This window comes from Alexandromys fortis, unplaced genomic scaffold, assembly GCF_014885135.2.
Source record: "Alexandromys fortis isolate MF-2015 unplaced genomic scaffold, M_Fortis_MF-2015_v1.1 scaffold_214, whole genome shotgun sequence".
Lineage (NCBI taxonomy): Eukaryota > Metazoa > Chordata > Mammalia > Rodentia > Cricetidae > Alexandromys > Alexandromys fortis.
The window spans coordinates 1,437,563-1,458,938 of NW_026068100.1; the positions used below are offsets into that span (position 1 = coordinate 1,437,563).

At 43.2% G+C, this 21,376-nt stretch overlaps 1 protein-coding gene across 1 annotated transcript in view; it reads left to right on the forward strand.

Moving 5' to 3' along the window:
• The window catches only part of Pon1 (paraoxonase 1), a 25,678-nt gene continuing 4,302 nt past the window's right edge, over window positions 1-21,376 (forward strand). Inside the window, exons 1-8 of the mRNA XM_050123847.1 lie at window positions 1-160; window positions 6,683-6,753; window positions 8,573-8,628; window positions 8,941-9,109; window positions 12,259-12,385; window positions 15,546-15,746; window positions 17,213-17,294; window positions 20,912-21,040. Coding sequence (XP_049979804.1) covers window positions 87-160; window positions 6,683-6,753; window positions 8,573-8,628; window positions 8,941-9,109; window positions 12,259-12,385; window positions 15,546-15,746; window positions 17,213-17,294; window positions 20,912-21,040 — 909 coding nt within the window. The 5' untranslated portion in view covers window positions 1-86. The remainder of the gene's footprint in view (window positions 161-6,682; window positions 6,754-8,572; window positions 8,629-8,940; window positions 9,110-12,258; window positions 12,386-15,545; window positions 15,747-17,212; window positions 17,295-20,911; window positions 21,041-21,376) is intronic.

Genomic DNA, 21,376 nt, shown 5'->3' on the forward strand with positions numbered 1-21,376 from the left:
GTTCTCCAAACCTCCAGGCTGCAGGCCTCAGAACTGATCAGCGTCCCTGAACTGGTCCATCCTCAGTCTATCCGTCTGTCTCAGCCATGGCGAAGCTGATAGGGCTCACCCTCGTGGGACTGCTCTTGGCATTTTATAAGAACCACCAGTCTTCCTATCAGTAAGTTTGTTACAGTGGATTGGGTGAGTGGGGTGTGTGGGGTAAGGACTGCAGAGCCGTGGACCCCACCTCTCCTAGATCCAGGAGCACCTCAACACCCTAAAGTAGCTCCAGGTGCTTTAGAGGAAAATCTATAGAGTTAGCAAACCTTCCTTTCTGGCTTGGAGAACTTCAGTTTGAGGCTCACTGAGGGGATGGGGGGACAGAAAGCCCTGCTTGTGCACTGAGCTGCATAGAGACAACTGTTCCCTGGTGTGGGCCACATTCTCCAGTGGGTGCTGACCTGGAGAAAAGGGGGATCATGTATGTGACTATTGGTATGGCTTCTGCTTTGAGCAAGGTATCTTGGGCAAATCATTTTGCAACTCATTGAATGTGCCAATAAACTGGACATAGTGACATATACTTATATAGAAAACTACCAACAAGGAGCCTGGGAGTCAGCAGCTATTCAGTGGTGTTTGTCTCTGCTTCCCTTGAAAGCTTGTAATAACCCACCAGGGTGTTAATGGGCAGGAGACTGAGAATGTATACAAAGTTTCAGCATAATCTTTCATAAGGGTTCAAAGTCTAGACTTCATGCTACTTTAAAAGGCTTAGTCAATATTATTGTGTTATTTACTCTGAACTAAAAAAAATTAATCAATGTGGACTATTTGGGATTAAACAGTTATATAATCTTATGGACTAATTGGAATCTCACCCACAGAGTTGGGTTTTATAAATTATTATTTCTTAAATCGCAAAATATTAGAAAAGTATTTGGGTTTAAAAACCTTGAATGTGTAATATGTTAGTTTGTATGGATGTCTGTACCTGCCCATGTATGCACTGGGGGAGGGGCAGAATTGGTGTTAGAAATCTCCCACCACTTGCAACCTCAGTTTTTGAGGTGGGGTCTCTTACAGAAACCATTGCTCCCTAGATTGGCCATCTAGGGAGCCCCAGAAATCCACCTGCCTCCACTTTGTCATGTGGAGTTACAGGTGCACAGGGCTCTTGCCTGGGTGCAAAGGCTGAGAACGCGGGGACTCATACTTCTGCAGCACGCATTTAACCACAGAGCCCGCTCTAGCTTGCCTTGGGCCTTTCCCTGCTGTAAAAGTCAGTTAGATTACAGATAGGGAAATGTGTGCAGAGTCTCCTGGAAGATCTCCAACAGGAGAAGGAGGGGAAACAACACTCACTGACCAGAAGCCCTAAAGCCTAGGCACAAACAAGGATCCACAGGTCTAAGAGGTACCCAAGACCTCCCTCAATAAGCAAAGTTGTAGGTCCCCCTTTGCATGATTGAATCTGATCAGTCTTACTTAGCAAATGCCCCCATCTCAGGAGATTTGTATGCTCCATAAAGGATGCTCAGACCCTGCCTTTTGGAGCCAGAGCCACAGGGCCTCAGGGATGGATAATGACCTACCCCCATTTTGGAGACAATGCACCTGAGACTCAGGAGAATCATGAATCTGCCCAGGGAAGAGAAGGGAGAAGAAGCAACTGTCCTCTCAACACATGATGGCAAGTCCTGCACCCAGAGTAGACACAGCCATCTTCAGAGATGGACTGTATGCGAGCTGGGATGCGGTATGCACATGAGGAGTTGGAGGGAGGCCACAGGAATCTGCAGGACCAGAGAGTGACTTGGAGAAGTTCTTGAACATCTGATATTGGAGGGGAAGAGAAAAACAAACCAAGGTGCTGGTTCATCCTTGTAGTCAGATCTGACTTGTGGATTTTGATGATATTTATCATACGAATCTAGACAATGCTCAGGACAACACAGAACATTTCTTGAGGATGTGAGGGACCAAAAAAGCTGCTTCTTAGATCTGCTGCCATGATGTGTAAGATCTCGGTGTTTCTGTCTTGGGATGGGAATGGCCCCGCTACCTTCCACTCGTGCTAGGTAGCGTGTCCTAGAGGCAATGGTGGTGGCAGATTCCCAGGAGCATGGAAAAGATCTCGTGTCTGCAGCTTTCAATTTATTTTAACATGTTAATGCCAAACAAAGTTACAGCCTGTTTCTCTACCTAAATTTCAAGGAAAAATAATACATATCACACTAGGATATATAAAACTGGGCACATAACAAGCTTTCTGCAATCATTTGATTTCATAATTGTCATATGACCTCAAAATCCACCCCAGGAGTCTGGCGAATGATACTTGGTGTGTTAGTCAGACCTTCCGTGACTGTGCAGAAAACCTGAGACCAACAACTTAACCAAAAATGACTTATTTTAGCTCAAGGTTTTGGAAGTTGAAGCCCATGGTGCTGATCCATTGCAGGGGGCCTGCTACAAGGACGATCAGGATGAGTGGGTGTGTCTTAGACTTTCTACCACGGTGAAGAGACATCACGACCACAACAACTCTTACAAAGGAAAACATTTAATTGAGGCTGCAGCTTATAGTTCAGAGATTTAGTCCATTATCATCATGGCAGGGGGCATTGTGGCATGCAGGAAGACATGGTGCTGGCTATATCTTGATCAGAAAGCAATAGGAAAGGAGACTGTGACACTATGTTGTATCTTGAGCATAGGAGACCTCAAAGCCCGTTCCTACAGAGACACACTTCCTCCAACAAGGCTAGACCCCCTCCAGCAAAGCCACACCTCCTAATAGTGCCACTCCCTATGAGACAATGATGGCCAGTTCCATTCAAACTACACAGGAGGTACGAGCAGGGACAGAGAGCTACTTATGATGTGACGGCCATAAGCAGAGAGAAGCATCCAGAGTTTAAAAAAAAAAAAAAGCTTAAGGACCAGGTAGACTTTCAAATCCATAGGACCAAGAGGCCTCCTACCTCCAACTCTGCCCACCTTCCATAGTGTCCATAATCTCCAGAGAGTCCACTCAATTAGACATTCATGAATGCAAATAGATCAACACTATCATGACCCAATCAAGGCCCATCTCTTGAACATTTCACTGAGACCACATCTCTAACAAATGAGCATTTTGGAGAGAGTTTATATAATATTACCATAATTTTTGATACTATGGCTAAGGCTAAATTGCCTTCCAGTCAGTCCTCCTGGCCCCATCAGCATTTCTATACCATCTTCTGTCTGACATAGTAGACTAATAGTGCCGTAGAACAACTCAGCAGACATCGGTTGACTTCCCTCTGCTGTGAGTTCCATGTTCACATTGGAAACCACATTGGAAGTAATGTGGTGTAGCACGTCTCACTAATCTAATAATGTGGACGGAGCAACAAGACCAAAGAGCAGCATGGCAAGGGACGTGATCGACTTGTGTATCATAGTCCATGAAAATGAGTGAAGGAGCTACTGGTCCCATTACAGGAGACCACAGGAGGCTACGGAAGGCAGGACACAGGCTGGAGGTGATGAGGGAAAGGACATTCAAAGTGAAGTAAAAGTGTAGGCTAATGGAAAGGGTACCAAGAAGAAGTAGGAAACAGTGCTTTGTATCTTGACTCCTGATTTCATATCTCTGTTGTCCCTTTTAAATCAAGGGATCACACCCAAATGACCTGGTGTTTGATGTTTTTATATACAGAACAAGGAAAATATGTTTGTGTGTGTGTGTGTGTGTGAGAGAGAGACAGACATAAGAGAGGACACTGCAGAGATTGAATCCAGGACATTAAATACGCCACGCAAGTGCTCTACCTCTGAGCTATAACCCTGGTTTGGAAACTTGAATCTTTATTTTAAAAATTGCTTGAAGGAATAAATGAGGAAGTATGTGTAAGTTACCTTAGCATGGGATTTGGCATGCAGCAGTCTTCATAAAGAAATCCAGATGAATGAAGAATGCTTGGGAACACAAGAACATACCTGGACCCAGAGTACCAGCATAGTCTAGTGAGCTTTGGCAGGGAGTCAGGGTCTGTTTGTACAAAACAGTTCACAGTGAAGTTTATGTGAATTTTGGATGGACTTCAGAGGCTTTGGAATCAGGGACGTATCTCAGACATTGAACTTTACTTACGAGATCCAGAACAACCACAAAGCTGAGAGCTAGACACAGGCTTGCAGGTAGATGAGTATCTAAGCGCATCTCTGTAATGATGCAACCTGTAAACTTCGTCCAGTCAAAGGACTGAATGCAGATCTGCCTTCATGTTTGTCTTCCAACCTTGGCTCAGTCACTTCATAACTGCTTAATCTTAGCCATCCATAACTAGGGAAGAGAAAACCTGAGAGAGGTTTTTGAGAGCTCAAAGAGGACACACACAGGATCTGAAGTGTGGCATCATTGACATCCTGCTGAAACCTGGTTTGGTTGGGCTATAAATTGGAACCCAGAGTAACTGGGTCAAGACCTTCTCTCTTCTCGCCTGCTCTGGGATCTGGCTCATGGTGGTTATTTTGATGAGAACAGTTGAGCCAACTGGCCTTTCTCTGGCCTGTGCAAGTCAATCATATTTAATGGACGGTGTGAGCAGGTACTACCCTTACTCTTCTTGTGTGCTTTTGATTCTCAATAAACTACTGCCTCCTTCCACAAGTTTTAACACATTCAGTGATTTCGTGTGCTTGAAATCCCTCTCAGTGATCCACTTTGCTTTGTCTTATGACCTTTGCCCTTAATATCTTGAACCCGCTCTTTAGTCCTTTATTGAGGCACTCTAAACATTCACTGTATGTTCCCTCAAAAAGTGTCTTTTCGAGTGGCAGGTATCATATGAGCTTGGTAAATCATGACAAACATTTTTAAATTGAGTAGAAATGAAAAAACAAACAAACAAACAAAAACCTGTACTAGGAACATAGCACATGGGGCCAGAGACACAGCTCAGAAGAAAGTGTTGTCTGTCATGTGCAAAGCCCTGATACAATTCCTAGCCTATGTGAAGCCATTTTCAGGTGTGTGTGTGAGTGTGTTTATGTGTGTGTGTGTGAATGTGTGTTTGTGTGTGTGTGTGTGTGGTGGAGTTGCTTTAAGGTTTGTGCAGGAACACTGTTTGCCCCATCTAAACTATATTTTCCCAGTGTGCACCTCTGCAAAGTTTGTAAACCACCACTGTGCCAGATTTTTTATTTCATTATCAGAAGCTCTTATAACAACAATGTCAAATTGTAGTCTGGCATTTTTTGAATTTTTCATTCCTGAAATACTTCCTAGTTTGACAAGTCACAGGACTGGTCCCAGCTTTTCTCAGGAGTCTGCTTCTTGAATTAATCCCTGTCACTGAGGGAGCACAATTTTCTAGCATGCCCTGCATTTCTTATCAGTTTGGTTATGTCTGCTTCTCTCTCATCCATCCCAGTGGGTTTCCATCTGGTGGTGCACTGGGACAAACTCATTCGGGTGTCCTCACAAAGGAGAATAGTTGGCTGCCTTGCACCCCATTTGTCCAGACTGTACTAGACTCTGGAACTGAAAGTCACTAACATTAAGGTAGCGATACTCAATTCTCCCTTCTGAAGAAATGCCCCAGGCTCTGTTCTTACTCCCCTTTGCACTTGTAGTCACTGCGAGGAAGTTTTACACAGTGTGTGCTCACTCCTGGCTCATCTTCTCCGAGATAAAGGGCCAGGAAGGTATGAAGAGGAGTTCTCAGCTCATCACCAGCCAACTAAAATTCCTAGGAACTCTTGAATGATTGTCACTTCTTAGCAAGGCTATACGAGGTCATTTGTTGTAGAAGCTGCATAACTTTCTGTCTGGCTCTCTTGGCGGTGCCAACATTGTGGTCTGCTTCTTGCAAATGCCTCATCAATGGCTTTGCTCTGCTCAGGAGCTTGCTGGCACTTCCTCCTCACATCTGTTTGTTTTCCTTCGGTTCTTCACTCAAATACCCCACCACCACTACCACGATGCTTATGTCCTCAAATTCAACAAATTGCTTCTTTGTCTGGGTTCACAGTATGTGTGTAGGTTCTTGCCCTCATTAGCAATTACCCACATGCGCTATGCCTTTTTGCATGCTGTCCTTGGATATAACTTCCTGAAGTTGTAAATACTTTTAAAGCACACCTGCATCTTCATACCTGAAAAACAAATACCCCATCTGGGCCATAGAGCCGGCAGAATAGAAAGTACATATTCTTGAGGTATGTGGAAGTTATCCCCATTTTAATGGAAGCATTTGAAACTGTTTGTTTTTCTGGTATGGCTTTTAAATGTTTAATTGATCTGGAACTATAAAGTAGCATATGTATTTGGAGTTTACATGTTTGAGAAATAGCAAGCTCTTCCTGTGAGAAGCTCTCAGACATCAGTGGCATTAATTGGAGTTTTGTTGCCGTTCAACCTAACTTTCCACATTGGAATCCAAGTACAACTGATGAAATAGTCATGGGATTGCCTAGAGGACACCAAATGCCTCCTTGTGTATCTGTCCTCCTCTATACACGGCAGCCCTCACCCAACCGTATGTCATACCCCAGGATGCCCACTGGTCAGGAAGAATCCTGGCTGCCCAGGAACACTAAGTCAGGGAGTATATCCAAAGCAAAAGACAATTAAAGATTACTTTGTGGGCTTACTTTGCACTTCAACTCTACCTTCTGAAATATATTATTCTTTTCTCTTTTCCAGAACAAGATTAGCTGCTTTCCGTGAAGTAACTCCTGTAGAACTTCCTAACTGTAATTTAATTAAAGGAATCGGTATGTATATGGATGAAGAAGTGTCAAATTTTAAATGCAAGGACATTATCTCACTATACGTTTTGCTAATGCTCCAGTTCAATTTTGTCAAAAATTACAGCATTGACTCAGGAGTGTAATATAGAGTAAGGAGTTGCTTACAAATGCCACATGCTTTGACTTTTGACCTCACAGATCACCCCAAGATGCTTCAGATTGGATTGGGTTTTGTTTGGTCAACAGAACAAAAACTGTAAACATAACAGTGGTTTGACGGTAACAAAACCCAAGGATCTGGCAAAAGGGAGAAGGAGTAAGAAGATTAAAGCCTAAAATAAAAAACAATTTTTCAATGAATGCTCTCACAGGCAGTTACCTCAAGGCTTTTTCACGTGCCCCCTTTGTGAGTGTTGGCTGGGAGATGCTTTTCCGGAAATTCTCAGAAGATCTCCCTTTAGATCTAATTAGGCAGAGCTGGGGGACGGGCTGAAGTCTAGTTACAAAGGAAGCTGGGAAGATAATTACTGCTGTCCATCCTGGGAGGCAAGACCTGTCAGCAAAGATTAAAAAGGTGGAAAAAGAGTAACCCCTGGTAACCAACTGAGAGCATCCCAGAGCTCAAGTGTACATCTTGTTGAGCCAACCAGCTAACTTCGTTAGTGGAGGCCAACTCATTTGAGACCCATGCTTTTGCTATATTTGGGTAGGGGTTGTTGGCTTTTGCTCTTAGAGCTATTTGTCTGAGATGACTATAGTCCAGAAGGCAAGTCAAGAAGACTCATCTCAGTAGGATTCTTAAACATGTTGTCTTACGGCACAACACTTTTTCTAGGAAATTGTAACATTACTGTCAAATATCCCTGGGTTTCTGAAAAGCATACATACCCATGAAGAGTATGACTGCAAAAACAAATGCTTCATTTGTTTCTGTACTAATTGAAAAATTTAAAAATTAAATGTATTTAATTGAGATATTTTATTGGTATTTACACTTAGCAAGTACATGCTACCAACTATCAGTAAAATATCCCCACTTCTAAAAATCAAACGTTTGGGATTTGCCTGTATTTCTAACATGGTTTTCAGACATGGATTTGGAACTGTGATGCAGTGTATGTACTTGGTATGAGTTTATGGGTTTAGGAGTTCATACTGATACCAGCTCTTTCCAAATAATCACACCTTTGATACTTTGTGAATGTCCAAGGATTATATATGAGAGATCTTGATTCTGAGGTAGCAAGCCATCAATCTGAAACAAGTAAATGAAATGCAAATTGTCCTTGTGCTTGTTGATGATATTATTTTTTTTAATTAGATCTCATTCTTTGTAGTCAAACTAGGCACATTGGCACATGTCTGTCTTCCTATCACCTGTAAGGGTTATCCTCAATTTACAAAGTGAGTTCAAGGCTAGCCTGGGTTATGCAAAACTCTGCCAAATAAATAAATAAATACATACATACATACATACATACATACAAAATTCATTCTGTTTGTTTTGGTTTCAATTTTTCAAGATAGAGTTTCTCTGTGTAACAGCCCTGCTGTTCTAGAACTCGCTTTATGGACCAGGTTGGCCTCTTGCTGAGATTCAGCTGCATCTGTCATTCAAGTGCTGGGATTAAAGGCACGTGCCACCACTGCCTGGCTAAAACTTATTCCTTAATGTTCTTATGATCACAATCAACAATATGGGTGAAAGGGAGAATTTTTTCTGAACCTAGCAAATATGAGCTCCAACAGAGATTCATTTTCAAGAGGGAGGAGAAGAACGAGAGGATTGCCAGTGTCCTGCAGTACTTTGAAACACTTTCTCTTTTTGCTTTCCTTCCTGCAGAAACAGGCGCTGAAGACTTAGAGATCCTGCCTAATGGACTGGCGTTCTTCAGCACTGTGAGTGTTTGCCGTCACTGACTGTGTCCACTTTCAAATAAGATGGGCTCTACTCTCTCATGGGGCTGGGAGCTGTTCTGTGCCTACATATGACTTGATGAAGATGTTGTGACCTGTGTATGGGGATCACCACAGAGGAGCCCATGGCTTCCAGAGTGTCCCGTGGGCCTGTCACACAAGTCAGTCAGTTAAGAGATGGCCCTGCCGTCACCTGTGGTCCAGAGCAGTTATTGTAGACCCACATGACAATCAGAGCCTCTCAGCTCTTGAAGCACTGTGATATGCCTGCTTTTTCTCCACCATTCTTTTAAGGGACTAAAATATCCTGGAATAAAAAGTTTTGATCCCAGTGCACCTGGAAAAATACTTCTGATGGACTTGAATGAGAAGAACCCAGCGGTGTTGGAATTAGAAATGACAGGAAATAAATTCGATAAATCATCATTTAATCCTCATGGAGTAAGCACATTCACAGATGAAGGTAACAGTTCTTATTGAGGAAGAAAAGTTTCAAAGGGTAAAGTATAGCCAACAATGAACATTTCTTCGCAATCTGTGAAAGACTAGTCACGAGTAATTTTTATGGATTTTGACCCTACCTTTTGTTTTTAAGTAAGCTATTCTAAAATCATTTCAATGCTTGAAAATGCTACACATGACAGATTTGTAAAGCCACTGATTTCATAAACTAGTAGTATTCATGTTATGCCTGTATTATAATTATATATTCAGCTTTCACTGCAAAAGGTTTTCTCTGTTAAACAATTGAAAGATCTGAGCATCTGCAGCCATAGTGTTTCCAGCCCTCAAGCACGTGAATCAAAGCTACCGCAGACACGGTGACACTACCTTCCCGCACAGCTTTCTCAGGCCCGTCCCTGGTGCTCTGCGCTCTGTTCAGAAGCTAATTTTCATTTGGATGCTTTCAGCTGCACTTCTTTTCCCTCACCCAGGATGCCTTGATCCCTCATCTTTCCCCATGTGTTTGGTCCCATTTCCTTTGCAGTGTAGTAATTGTTAAATTCAGTTGCACACAGAAGCACCTGGAAATGTAAAAATCCCAGTGTACAAGTTTCAGCCCAGGAAACTGAATTCTGCTATTTTGATGGGGGCTGGGGCAATGGTTAAGACTTGTCCAGGTGACAGAAATGTTCATTTATGTTCTTTGTCTCCATTTCCTCTTCCCTTCCCTCCTTTCCCCCTCTCTCCCCCTTCCTTTCTCCCATCCTTCCCTCTCCCACCTCACTTTCTTCTTTAAGAGTGTCGCCCCTCCCCGATGACCCAGCTTCTGCTCTCCCTGCCAGGGTCCCCCTTGTCAGCCACTGCAACACTTTGCTGCCTGTTTATTTCCCGCATCCAGACATTTCACACTGGTGTCACTGTCCGTGCCTATATTCTAGGAGAATAGCCCCCAATAAGGGTTATTAATATTATTTTCCCTTTAGATATTCAGTCCCATATTGAAGAATCTTCCTAGATACTTCTGTTTGTGTTCCTCCTGTTCTATGACCACTTTAAACATAAATTGTCAAAAAAATGATTATATATGTGTGCATATGTATATACTTGTTAATGATCTTGCTATACACTCACCCCAACCTTTTTCATTTGATTTCCCTTTCAAATCATTTCAAAATGGATGAATGAATGAAATTTATGCCCTGGCAATGCTGAAGCATGCATGGACAGCCCGTATATAGCAGTTCTTTTGAACTTGTCCATATTGTGTTTCGTGGTCTAAGTTGATGAGGATGACTGACTGGGTCTCTTCCTCAAGAAGGCAGCAGATCTCATTACAGATGGTTGTGAGCCACCATGTGGTTGCTGAGAATTGAGCTCAGGACCTTTGGAAGAGCAGCCAGTACTCTTAACCACTGAGCCATCTCTCCAGCTCCTTGGAAACATTTTAGATGCAATGAAATACGGTGGTTGGCATGTGTATACTTTTTAAAAATAGAAACTGTGTAGTATTGGCAAGCCCTCTTGGAGGTGACTGTTGTTTTCTGTACTGCATCCCAGGCTTCTTTTCGTGCCTGTGCTTTTAGACCCACTTGTGGGGCTCCTGGGTTCGTGTGGGGCCCCCGAGCACTGCCCATTTACTTGTATACAAGGAGGTTCTTTTCACTTTTTTACCTCTTCACAAGCAGGGTGACATTCTTGGACATGGACCATCTATAAACATTTTTGAGAATAACAACTCAAACTTCTAGTAAAATCTTCAGTATACAATATGAATTCTGGTTCTAATCCCCACTTGGAACATTGTCTTCCTTGATCTTCAGTTGTTACCAGGGACTTTTGATGTGCCAAATGGCTCTAGTGTCCTTTCCTGTCATTTTTTGGGGGCAGTGTTATACTGTTAACATGGACTCCTCTTTCTAAGTGGAGATCCTACTGCAGTCTAACTCATGTTATTCCTTGTTCATGGTCCTAACTGGTTAAGCCTAGATCCTGAGCTAATGCCCTGCAAGGCTGTTCCTGCCCCTCCCTCCTTGGCCTCAGATTCTTCACTTTCTCTGGGCTCTAATCATAACTTCACTATTATGTGAATGTATCAAGGAACTTTTAGCCTCAGGGCATTTGTAGATTTTCTTCCCTGACTTGGAACATTGTTTCTCCAGATAGACATACAGTTTACTATCCCTTCAGTTAGGTCTCAGTTCTGGGACCCATCTTGTTGGAAAGAAGTTACCCAGCTGCTAAGAGGACATTACCCTCGAGCTCTTTAGCATATTACAATATTCCTTTGCAATATCTAAACCTAACACCAATTAAAAATACATGCTTGTTGGAAGGGCCAATCAAAAATATCTGAGCTGGCTTTTCTGTTACTAAACATCTACTAAACAGAGTCTCATTTTCCTTTAAATACCAATTTGATAATGTTCCAGTTTTCCAGGGACACCTCACTACTTCCTTTTCTTGTTTTCTTTTTCCTTTTCCTCTACTTGAGACAGTTTCTTACTCTGTAGGCCTAAAGCAACCCTCCTGCCTCCACCCCCCAAATACTAGAATTAGAGAGTGAACCACCACTGCCTTCTCACCTCTTCTTCAGGCAAGTAGCATCTTGTCTCATTTTCTATGATCACAGCTTCTTTACTACTTAGAGCGTTTTCTTCAGGCCCGAAGTCCTCCTCTCTCTTAGACATTCTTCAGGGGGCATTTTTCATCTTCCACTGTGTAAATTACATGCAAGGCCACCATCCACTGTGGAAATTACACACAACCTCACTGTCCACTGTGGAAATCACTCTCAAGCATCCTGTCTAATCCAATCCCCACACCCTCGATCCTTTCCCCTCAACTTAGTGTCCCACAAAGATCACTTGAGCTATCAAAGCTTCATAAGATGTCTGAAGTTTGGGGCTGGTGCTGTTCATTCTGAAGTTCAGGGCTTTTTTTATTTTCTCCTGTGAAGTTGTGAGTTTTTAGAGGTTGTCACTACTTTTTCCTTTAGCTACTTTTCTTAGGAGCAATCACAAATGCTTTTCTCTACAAAGATGAAAATATTCCGTCTGCCTGGCAATCTAAGTACTGGTTGGAGGCGGGTTGAAATTGCTCTGGGGAGACAGAACTGACAGGTGAGCGCTTCGCTAATGCTTCACTTTTTTGTTTTTCATCTCCTCTCAGACAATGCTGTCTACCTACTAGTGGTAAACCACCCAGACTCCAAGTCCACTGTGGAGGTGTTTAAATTTCAAGAAGAGGAAAGATCCCTTTTGCATCTGAGAACCATCACACATGAGCTTTTGCCAAGGTAATTAGGAGCCTTACACACAGCTCCCTGGACTAAGGAAGATGGCTCATTCACGTTTCGCGTTTCTCCTGGGCCAGGGCAGAGTCAACTCTTCTGAATGTTCTTCAGAACTTATTGAGACCCTACAACCCTAAGAGTTGGCTCATTCCCTTCTCCCCTCAGCTACCCCACTCTGGGTGGACACTATACTATAGTCAGCGTCTATCCTCAGGATCTCTATCAAAGCATTCTGAGACATTAAAAAGCAAAACAACACAAAACTGCTTCTTTACAAGACCAATCTCAGGTGGTGCTATGAGCTCCAGAGATATGCAGGAGAAGACCCCAAACTCGGTGCACCTTAGACATCCTTCTATTGAATGTACTGGTGCTGTGTTGTACACGGTTGATACGAATATTGGGTTCCAAGTTAGATTCCTGAACAATATAATTCATGGGACAAGTAGACACCTGAGGATATCACTTCTTGTCAACCCATCAAAAGTCCTTAGTCTATGAAGAACTGGTCTGTGGGCCCAATGATAGCTTCCTCCCCAAATAACTTTGACTGTGGTGTCCTAGACTTGGTTCACCTCCTTGTGTAATTTAGGAGCACCATTCACCCACCTCGCCCTTGGTGCACCAGTTCTGTACTCGTCACAGCCCCTTGCAGAGTCTTGGCGTTGGTGTACACTGCTTCACCTGTGTGTCCAGGCTCCAGCCTCGCGTGAAGTGTGGAGATGCGGACACTGTGAGGGGAAACAATTAAATTACTAGACAAATCTCGACTAACTAGTTATTGTAACCAAGTAAGTTGGAACCAAGGCCCAGGCTTTCTGCATTCCTAGGATGAGATCAAATGGACAGACTAGTTTAAAGCTAGAAGTTTGTTTATACAATGAGGGTATTTTAGGAGCTGGGGTATAGCCCAGCTGAAAGAGTGCTTGCCGGACATGCACTGAACCCTGGGTTCAATCCCCAGCAGGCATGGTGCATATCTGTGGTCCCAGCCACTGGGAGCTCAAGGCCATCCTCAGCATATAAGGATTTTGAGGTCAGGCTGAGATACAGCACACACACACACGTATATGTGTTTTCTCTCTTTAAATATACGTATAAAGTATACATTATTATATGTGTGATTTATATGGCAAATATATAAATTATATGTAATTTATGTGCTAAATGTATATAAAATACATATATAATTATACATGTAATTTTAAAGAGAGAATCAGGCCTTCAAGTATCCGAAGAACCAGAGACTATTTAAGGGAAAGACATGTAAAATGGAGAGGCTAGTGGCATGCTGGCAACAGTAACAATGGAAGGAGTCTCAGCAAAAAGCCAAGTGCGTTTGCAGACTGCCTTAAACGCAAGGTTCGTTGACTGCTTGGAAACAGCTTCTTAATTTGGCATTATACCATATGTGGATTTAATTGTTTCTGAGACCTGGCCTATCTGTGCAGTTGCCTCAGATGACAACCTCAGCCATTAATAATATGGCTGGGATTAACTTGCAGCCAGAGCCGGCACTGAGTCCACGAAATCATGAAAATAATTATTATTTTGTTTTTGTTTTTTTTTTAGCCACCAGTGTTTCCGATTTTGCAGAACAGGGATTTTTTTTTCTCAGTCAGATGTGAAAATATTGTGAATTGGCAGGATAGAACCGGACCACAAATAATCAGAGCGCCACAGTGAACTAGAAGTTGGCTCTCACTACCTGAGGATTAGTTGCACACAGTTGTGGCTTTGTATTTGAGGGTGTTTATAGTATTAATATTCGAATTACTAAGTCTGTCATAAGCTAATCATGCTAATAGCAACAGCATGGCTGTTATTATTGGTCCTTTATGCATGCCAGGCGCGATGGCAAGGCCTTTATAGTCACTCTTTCTTTCCATCTCTACCCAGCATGCCAAGCTACAGAAAGAACACTGAGTTTCAGAAAGCGGCTCAAAGTTGGGAGACATGCTGTGGTCCCACGCCGTGACCATAGCAGGCAGGCTCAGATTCAAACAGTAAATCAAATTTCAAAGCTATTGCTCCAAACTGCTCCCATCTGCTCCTTTGTCACAGAGAGCTGCACACCAACTTCTAAAATCTGCTTTAAAAAGAGAGGTAAAAACAGCTTGACAGTTTTTGCCCCAAACCTGCGCAGTCCCGTCCTGACTGCACGGACATTTTCCACTGTGGTAGCAGTGGCTGCTGTTGGTGGAGGACTCAGTGAGTCGGCCAACACTGTCTCCTTGTGATTCCCACTGTGATTTCACAGTTGCAATTCCAACCATAAGCGTAGACTTTTCTAATGAGCCGTGAGACTTTGAGGGGAAAATGGTTTAAGCTTTTTTTTTTTTTTTGCAGATGAGAAACTGAGGCCGAGTGTACATCTCACTCACCCCGGAGCCCTGACTGCGTCAGAGCTGACGCATTTGCCATTATGCTCTCCAAAGTAGAGCAAAGATAATTTTCTTTAGATCATGGCCCCAGGGAACTTCCGTTACCTCAATCAGCAAGAAATGACTCACGTGTTTGCTAAGTAATAGACTCATGTATCTGACATTTGCAGCACACAGAGAGAGAGTCTTAATCAGCAAGCAAAGAGTCAAACATCCTGTTTCGAACATTTTTGCGCATGAACTTGTTCAGTTAAGAGACAAAAAACTTCACGGCACATGACAGAAGAGACCATCACCTTTTCTTTCCTGAAAGGCTTAAGTCTCACTTGGGTCACACAGCTAATAAGGCTGGAACCACAGTGCTACCTGATCAATGTTTTTACTCCCTGTTACAATGGGCTTGACTTAATGGGACTCTGTGTCCTTTGTGCAAATTCATCTTGCCTTGATTATGATCTTTGACTTCATTCGATGTTTACTGTCTGCACAGACACACAGACACACATGTGCATGTGTGCGCGTGCACACACACACATATGCACGCCAGTACATTTACACTACATATAATATGATTTTCATGTCTTAGTACTAATAGCCAGATTTTATTACCCTTGGGGATTGGCTAGGACTGATTCCACGGTGATTCTGGGCTATCCCTGCTGGTGTGAGGACTCCATCCCATTTTTGACTTTAAGGCTAGACTTTAATAAGTACCAAATATTTAATCCTCTAATGTGTGATATATTTCTGTATATAATCATGTGTGTTTTTAATTGCAGCATCAACGATATTGCCGCTGTTGGACCTGAGAGCTTTTATGCCACAAATGATCACTATTTTGCTGACCCATACTTAAAGTCCTGGGAAATGTACTTGGGTCTCTCGTGGTCCAATGTTGTTTACTACAGTCCTGATAAAGTCCAAGTGCTAGCAGAAGGATTTGATTTCGCTAACGGCATTGGCATTTCCCCTGATGGCAAGTACGTGTGCCTTCTATACCACAATACATTTATTTGGATTCTCCTTATATAGCTTTAGAATATAGTATTCTCCAATGTAATATATTTATCTGTAGTGTTAGTAAGATGAGAGTGGAATAGTGATTTGGGGGAGTCTCTGATGAGTGAATATAGTAAGTAGTGTGGTCTAGGTTATGAAATGGCCTTCTGCTAGAATGTACAGCAAGACACTGGTTCTCTCATCAGGAACTCGTACTCTCTTAGTTACGTTTTTATTGCTGTACAAAAGACATGCCAACCAAGGAAATTTATAAAAGAAAGCATTTGATTGTGGGCTCGCAGTTCAGGATGAGTCTATGACCAGCTGTGCAACAGGCAGGCAGGTATGGTGCTGGAAAAGTGGCTGAGAGTTCTCTTGTTGAGACAAAAACCACAAGCTCTGTGTGTGTGTGTGTGTGTGTGTGTGTGTGTGTGTCAGGGGTGGGGGGATGCTAACTGGGAATGCCACAGGCCTTTGGAACCTCAAAGCCCAACACCAGGGACACACCTCCTCCAACGCATCTCCTAATCTTTCCCAAGCAGTTCAAGCAACTCTTAAATAACTATTCAAATAAATGAACCCGCGGGGACCATTCTCATCCAAGCCACCACACCTACTGTATGAAAGAGTCAATGCGACTATTAGTGGTGTAGACTACTACATTGATTTTGCAACAAACAGCTCACAGATCACTATTGGTCTAGGCACCACACTCTGCGTAGCACCGAGGAACATATAAAATTTGTCCATTGTCCATCTATATCCTCCCTCATCTTATATTATCAATACATTTAGAGCATCAGTAACACAGAAAAAGTAACATAGGCAATTTTCTGTTGTTCATGTTGTCTCTGATTCTCACAGAATTAGCACACCACTGCTGTCATTGTTCTAGAACATACTATGCTTAGTCCCATCAAGAATATTTATGGTGTATGGTGTTACACCTTGTGTAATTTACTAAACTCATGTGTAGTAACTCCAGTTACAGAACAGGAAGAGAGAAAGACTTCTGTGCATTGAGGCCAAATCTTTGTCTTCTCTCATACTTTCTCTGGTCTGAAACGGAAGACTATCATCAAGTCTTCCTGGTGCCCCCCAAAACCTAAGCCCAAACTTTCTACCCTCTGACATGTAGAACCTTGGGCTTGCCACTGGGTTGACAAATCAAAGGCAGCAATGTACAATGCAAATATTAAGAGCAGTTGTTAGCATTAATTCCTTCCCTTCTGATCAAGGACGAGTACCTTGCCCCCTCAGGTAATGACTTCCCAGTGATTAAATGTTTCATATCCTATAGAATCACTGACTTCTTTGCAGCTGAGTTTGCTTTGAGACAGATTCTGCTTTCTAGTGTCTAAGCAAAGCTCCACCCCAAGACGAGTTATCACAACTTACCTTTTGGCATCACTTCAAGCACTTTGACGGAGCTCTTTCTTCTTTGAAGGCATGTCTATATAGCTGAATTGTTGGCTCACAAGATTCACGTGTATGAAAAGCATGCTAATTGGACTTTAACTCCATTGAAGGTAAGATGTATTAACACTATACATTTGCAGAGTGATAATTAGATGCTAATTGATTTGCGAAATTAAAAGTGAGGAGAAAGGGATTCTCTAATTAGAGTGAGTGAGAAGCAATTCTTCACTTATTTATTAAGTGCCATCAGTATCATCATGCGTTTGTTGTTCACTTTTGCTCCTTGCAGAGTGGAAATCAGCAACCCAGGCATCTCACACAGAAAACCTGGAGGCTTTCTCTTCCAGGGGGCTGTTTCCCAGGTTCCCTTCTACTTCTTTTCTCATTCTTTCCTCTCTCTCTCTCTCTCTCTCTCTCTCTCTCTCTCTCTCTCTCTCTCTCTCTCTCTCTCCTTCCTACTACGCTCTGTAACAGCCACATACTCACAATGGCTGCCTGTGACCTGGCTACTTCCAGATCTGATCTGCCCTATTGCCACCTCTCTTTTCCCCAGCTGTTTTGAGGAATTCAGCAGCAGACTCTGAGCCCTTGTATTCCTGGTTTCTGTGGCTCTCTCCTCTCTTTCATTTCTGACTGATGTGGCACTCCAGTGAGACCTTCCCTAACAACCCCAACTCCTAACAGCATCCTGCTCCCCACCGTAGGTCCTGACTTCTCGGTGGCTTTATTCTTGCTTTCAGGTTTTGTTCACGCATGCTACACACCTTACTAGTCTCCTTTACTGTCTATAGGATTCACCAGGACTCATTTGGCTTTTTGTTAGAAACTGGAAGAGTTTCTAACATCTACTGAGCACTCAGAGAACATTTGTTTAATGACTATGGTGGGGCTGACTGCATATCAGGGCTTCACCTTCTGCCCCTACTAATTCTGGTCTTGGCTAAAAGTTTTGGTCAGAAAGTGTAATTGCTCAAAGGGGAAGAAAAAAGGCTTATGCAAATAGAACACCATGAGGTGGCCCCTGTCCCTGCAGAGCCACAAGGCACCATGCTGCCCACACCCGTGCCCACAGCATGAAGCACCGTCACTGCCAATTCCACGACTGTCCCTGTCACCATGTCCCAGGGACTGTCAAATGAGGCCTCACTCAGAGAAAACAACCTCAAAGCAACATCAAATCTAACATCCCCTTTGACATTAAAAATGATTGGCAGAGATAGGTGAATATTAGCTGCAGAGAAATGAAATTTCACACACTCCAACTGGTTTGGGGAATAAAAACAAACTGTGCTTATAACAGCAGATACTTTTGCAAGGTGAAAGTTAGGGAATTTTGTAATAAATCCCAATTCAATAGACACACAGCATGGAATATGAGAGCTAGGGGCAGGGGTCAGGTCTGGCTTCTGCATTTGGTACCAGAACAGGCCATCTCTCATCATTATAACCAACCTAGCAGAAGTAACCCTGTCAAATACAGTGATACTCATTCTTTAGAGGGATTATGTGAATTAACGTTAGCTCAGTAATGGTCCAGGATGCTAAGAGATTTGAGCAACTTCTTGAGGCTAGTTGTCAACTCTGGGATGAAGACTGTGCATGTCCTGCCCCAAACATGGTGTCGTCATACACTGGAACCGCATTCAGTTTTACAAATGGGTGAAACTTATGCTAAGTAAAAGAAGCCAGCCACAAAAGCACAAACATCATGATTTTACTTATTTGAAGTACCTAGAGCCAGGCATGGTGGCTCATACCTGTAATCCCAGTATTCAGGAGGCTATGATGGGGTGATTCCGAGTCAGGGGTCACTTTGAATGATATAGCAAGACTCCACTCCCAAAATAAAAATAATTAACATAAGTTTAATATTTTAAACTCGTTGGAACAACAGAGTGGTGGTTACCAAAAGCTGAGAAACGAGGAATGACCATTTAATGGTTGCAGCGTTCTTAGCGGTGGCTGACAGTGACAGTTACGGACATGAGTCTGTGCCTGCTACTACTGAGTTGTCCTTGTAGAAACAGTTATGATGGCAGGTGACATCTTACCAGCATTTTACCATAGCAAAAAAAACATTCGCCTGTTACCAACAACTCTAAGACTAAAAATTTGGCACACTTCAGTCAGCTGAAATTCTCAAAATTTTGGAGTGTTAAGATAAAAAACAGCTCCTTATTTAGGGCGTTTCTTTTAGGTAATCCTAAGGACTGCTGAACCCCAGGCCCTGTTAGGGAAAGGGACAAGCACTTTGCTTCTGAACTACCTAATGAACATTCCAGTTTCTTATTTAGACTTGCGCATGTCTTTGTGGGAACATGAGGTGGGATCCAGATATCCCCTGCGATTATTATTATTAGCATGGCTAGGTATTGGATATTGGCAAGGCGCGAGTTTGTTTCTGGACCCAGAGCAGGCTGCCTGACAGATGGTGGCTGGGATCAGCGGGAGCTCTGTCTAGTCCTCCCTCTCACTGCAGGTGTTGAGCTGAGTGCCTTGCAGAGTGTGTGGTAATTGCGTGCAGAGTGGATGGGCTCCAAGGCCTCCCTGTCTCACTCTTCCCTCGCCGGGAGTTCTCAGCAGGCTTCCATCCACCATGGAATTTGCGGATGACAAATTCCCTGCTCTATGCTAACAGAAGAACACTAGATAACACATTTCCTCACTTAAAGAAGCTAATGTCAGCCTGTAAGTAGAGAGCTGACACTGGGGGGATGGCTCCTGGGGGCTGGAGAAAGCCACGAGTAGGTTTTGGCCTGGGACTACTTGCTCAGCCACCTCCTGTAGTATAAGGCTGCCAGTTTCTAGGCTGAAGGGTGACGGCTCTCCAGTGAGGCTCTGCCACATTGCCTGAGCCCTTAAATCCCTTCGGGGACATGTGGGGACAGTTCTCATTTTGAGCAGGAAGCAAAAGGCAGTGGCAGCACATTGCAGTTGCCTTTTCGGGGAGTCCCGGCCAGATATTTCCAGGGTCCCTGGGAACTGAAACCGCTGGACTCAAGTACACAATAAATATTGTTTCTTCAGTGAGAGTTCGAGATAAACAAATAGATGGGATTTCTTCCCAGGAGAAGGCAGCCAGGATGACGAATGGTGGAATTAGGAATCTTTGCTATTATTTACGACGTCAGTACAAAGGCACGACAGCAGTCTGCAGCAATCATGCGTTTGCAGCTCATATTTAGAGAAGAAACAGCAAAAAGAGCAGGGAGCTGAATAACTTCAGGAAATGAAAAAACAAACTTTCCCTCAACTTCAGGGCAAGGCTTAGATCCTGGCGATCATTTCTTTCCTCGTTACACAGTCTATGATTAACTATGAAGGAACTTACATTTCCTCAACATTCCTCCCCAGAAATGAATCTAAATTTCTCATTTGTTTTGGGGATATTTGTAAACATATCACATGCACATGCCTCTTTCAGAAGAATGGATTTATCCTGCACTTTTTTTTTAAGTCTTAGGTTCATGTACAAATGATTTCATTTAACTCCCAAGAGTCAGTCTTTGTTTTGTAAATCATGCCCTGCACCCAGCTTATCTTTGAGCCCAGTGAAATGCTAGCATAGACAGACAGAAGGCCAGAAGCATCCCTGCAGTGAAGTGGAAGTGGGAGGAATTGTGCCCCAGAGCAGCTTGTGCTGACCTACGGCAGGCAGGAGGACAACGCCTCTGATGAATCTCTGGCCAGCTCACCATAGGCTCACTTTCCTTTCTTACCTCGGCAGACCCTCAACTTTGACACCCTTGTGGATAACATCTCCGTGGATCCGGTGACAGGGGACCTCTGGGTTGGTTGTCATCCCAATGGAATGAGGATCTTCTTCTACGACGCAGAAAATCCTCCTGGCTCAGAGGTTAGTTGCATGATGAAGTGAATGCAGAGCTTGCTCTCACTACTGGTTTTCAATTGAAAACAAAATTCTCCTTCTTTGTGCAAACGACAGAGGGCACATGAACACATGATCGAGGGACTCAGTCAGGTCTAAAGGTGAGAGCCCAGGAAGGGTACAGGGAGTTTCTTTATTATTTGGTAATTTTTTTTTAAACAAAGGGATGAGGCTAGTATAGGGACACCAACAGGTGCTGACACAGTAACACAGGGCTCGCTCTCTCTCTCTCTCTCTCTCTCTCTCTCTCTGTCTCTCTCTCTGTCTCTCTCTCTCTGTCTCTCTCTCTGTCTCTGTCTCTCT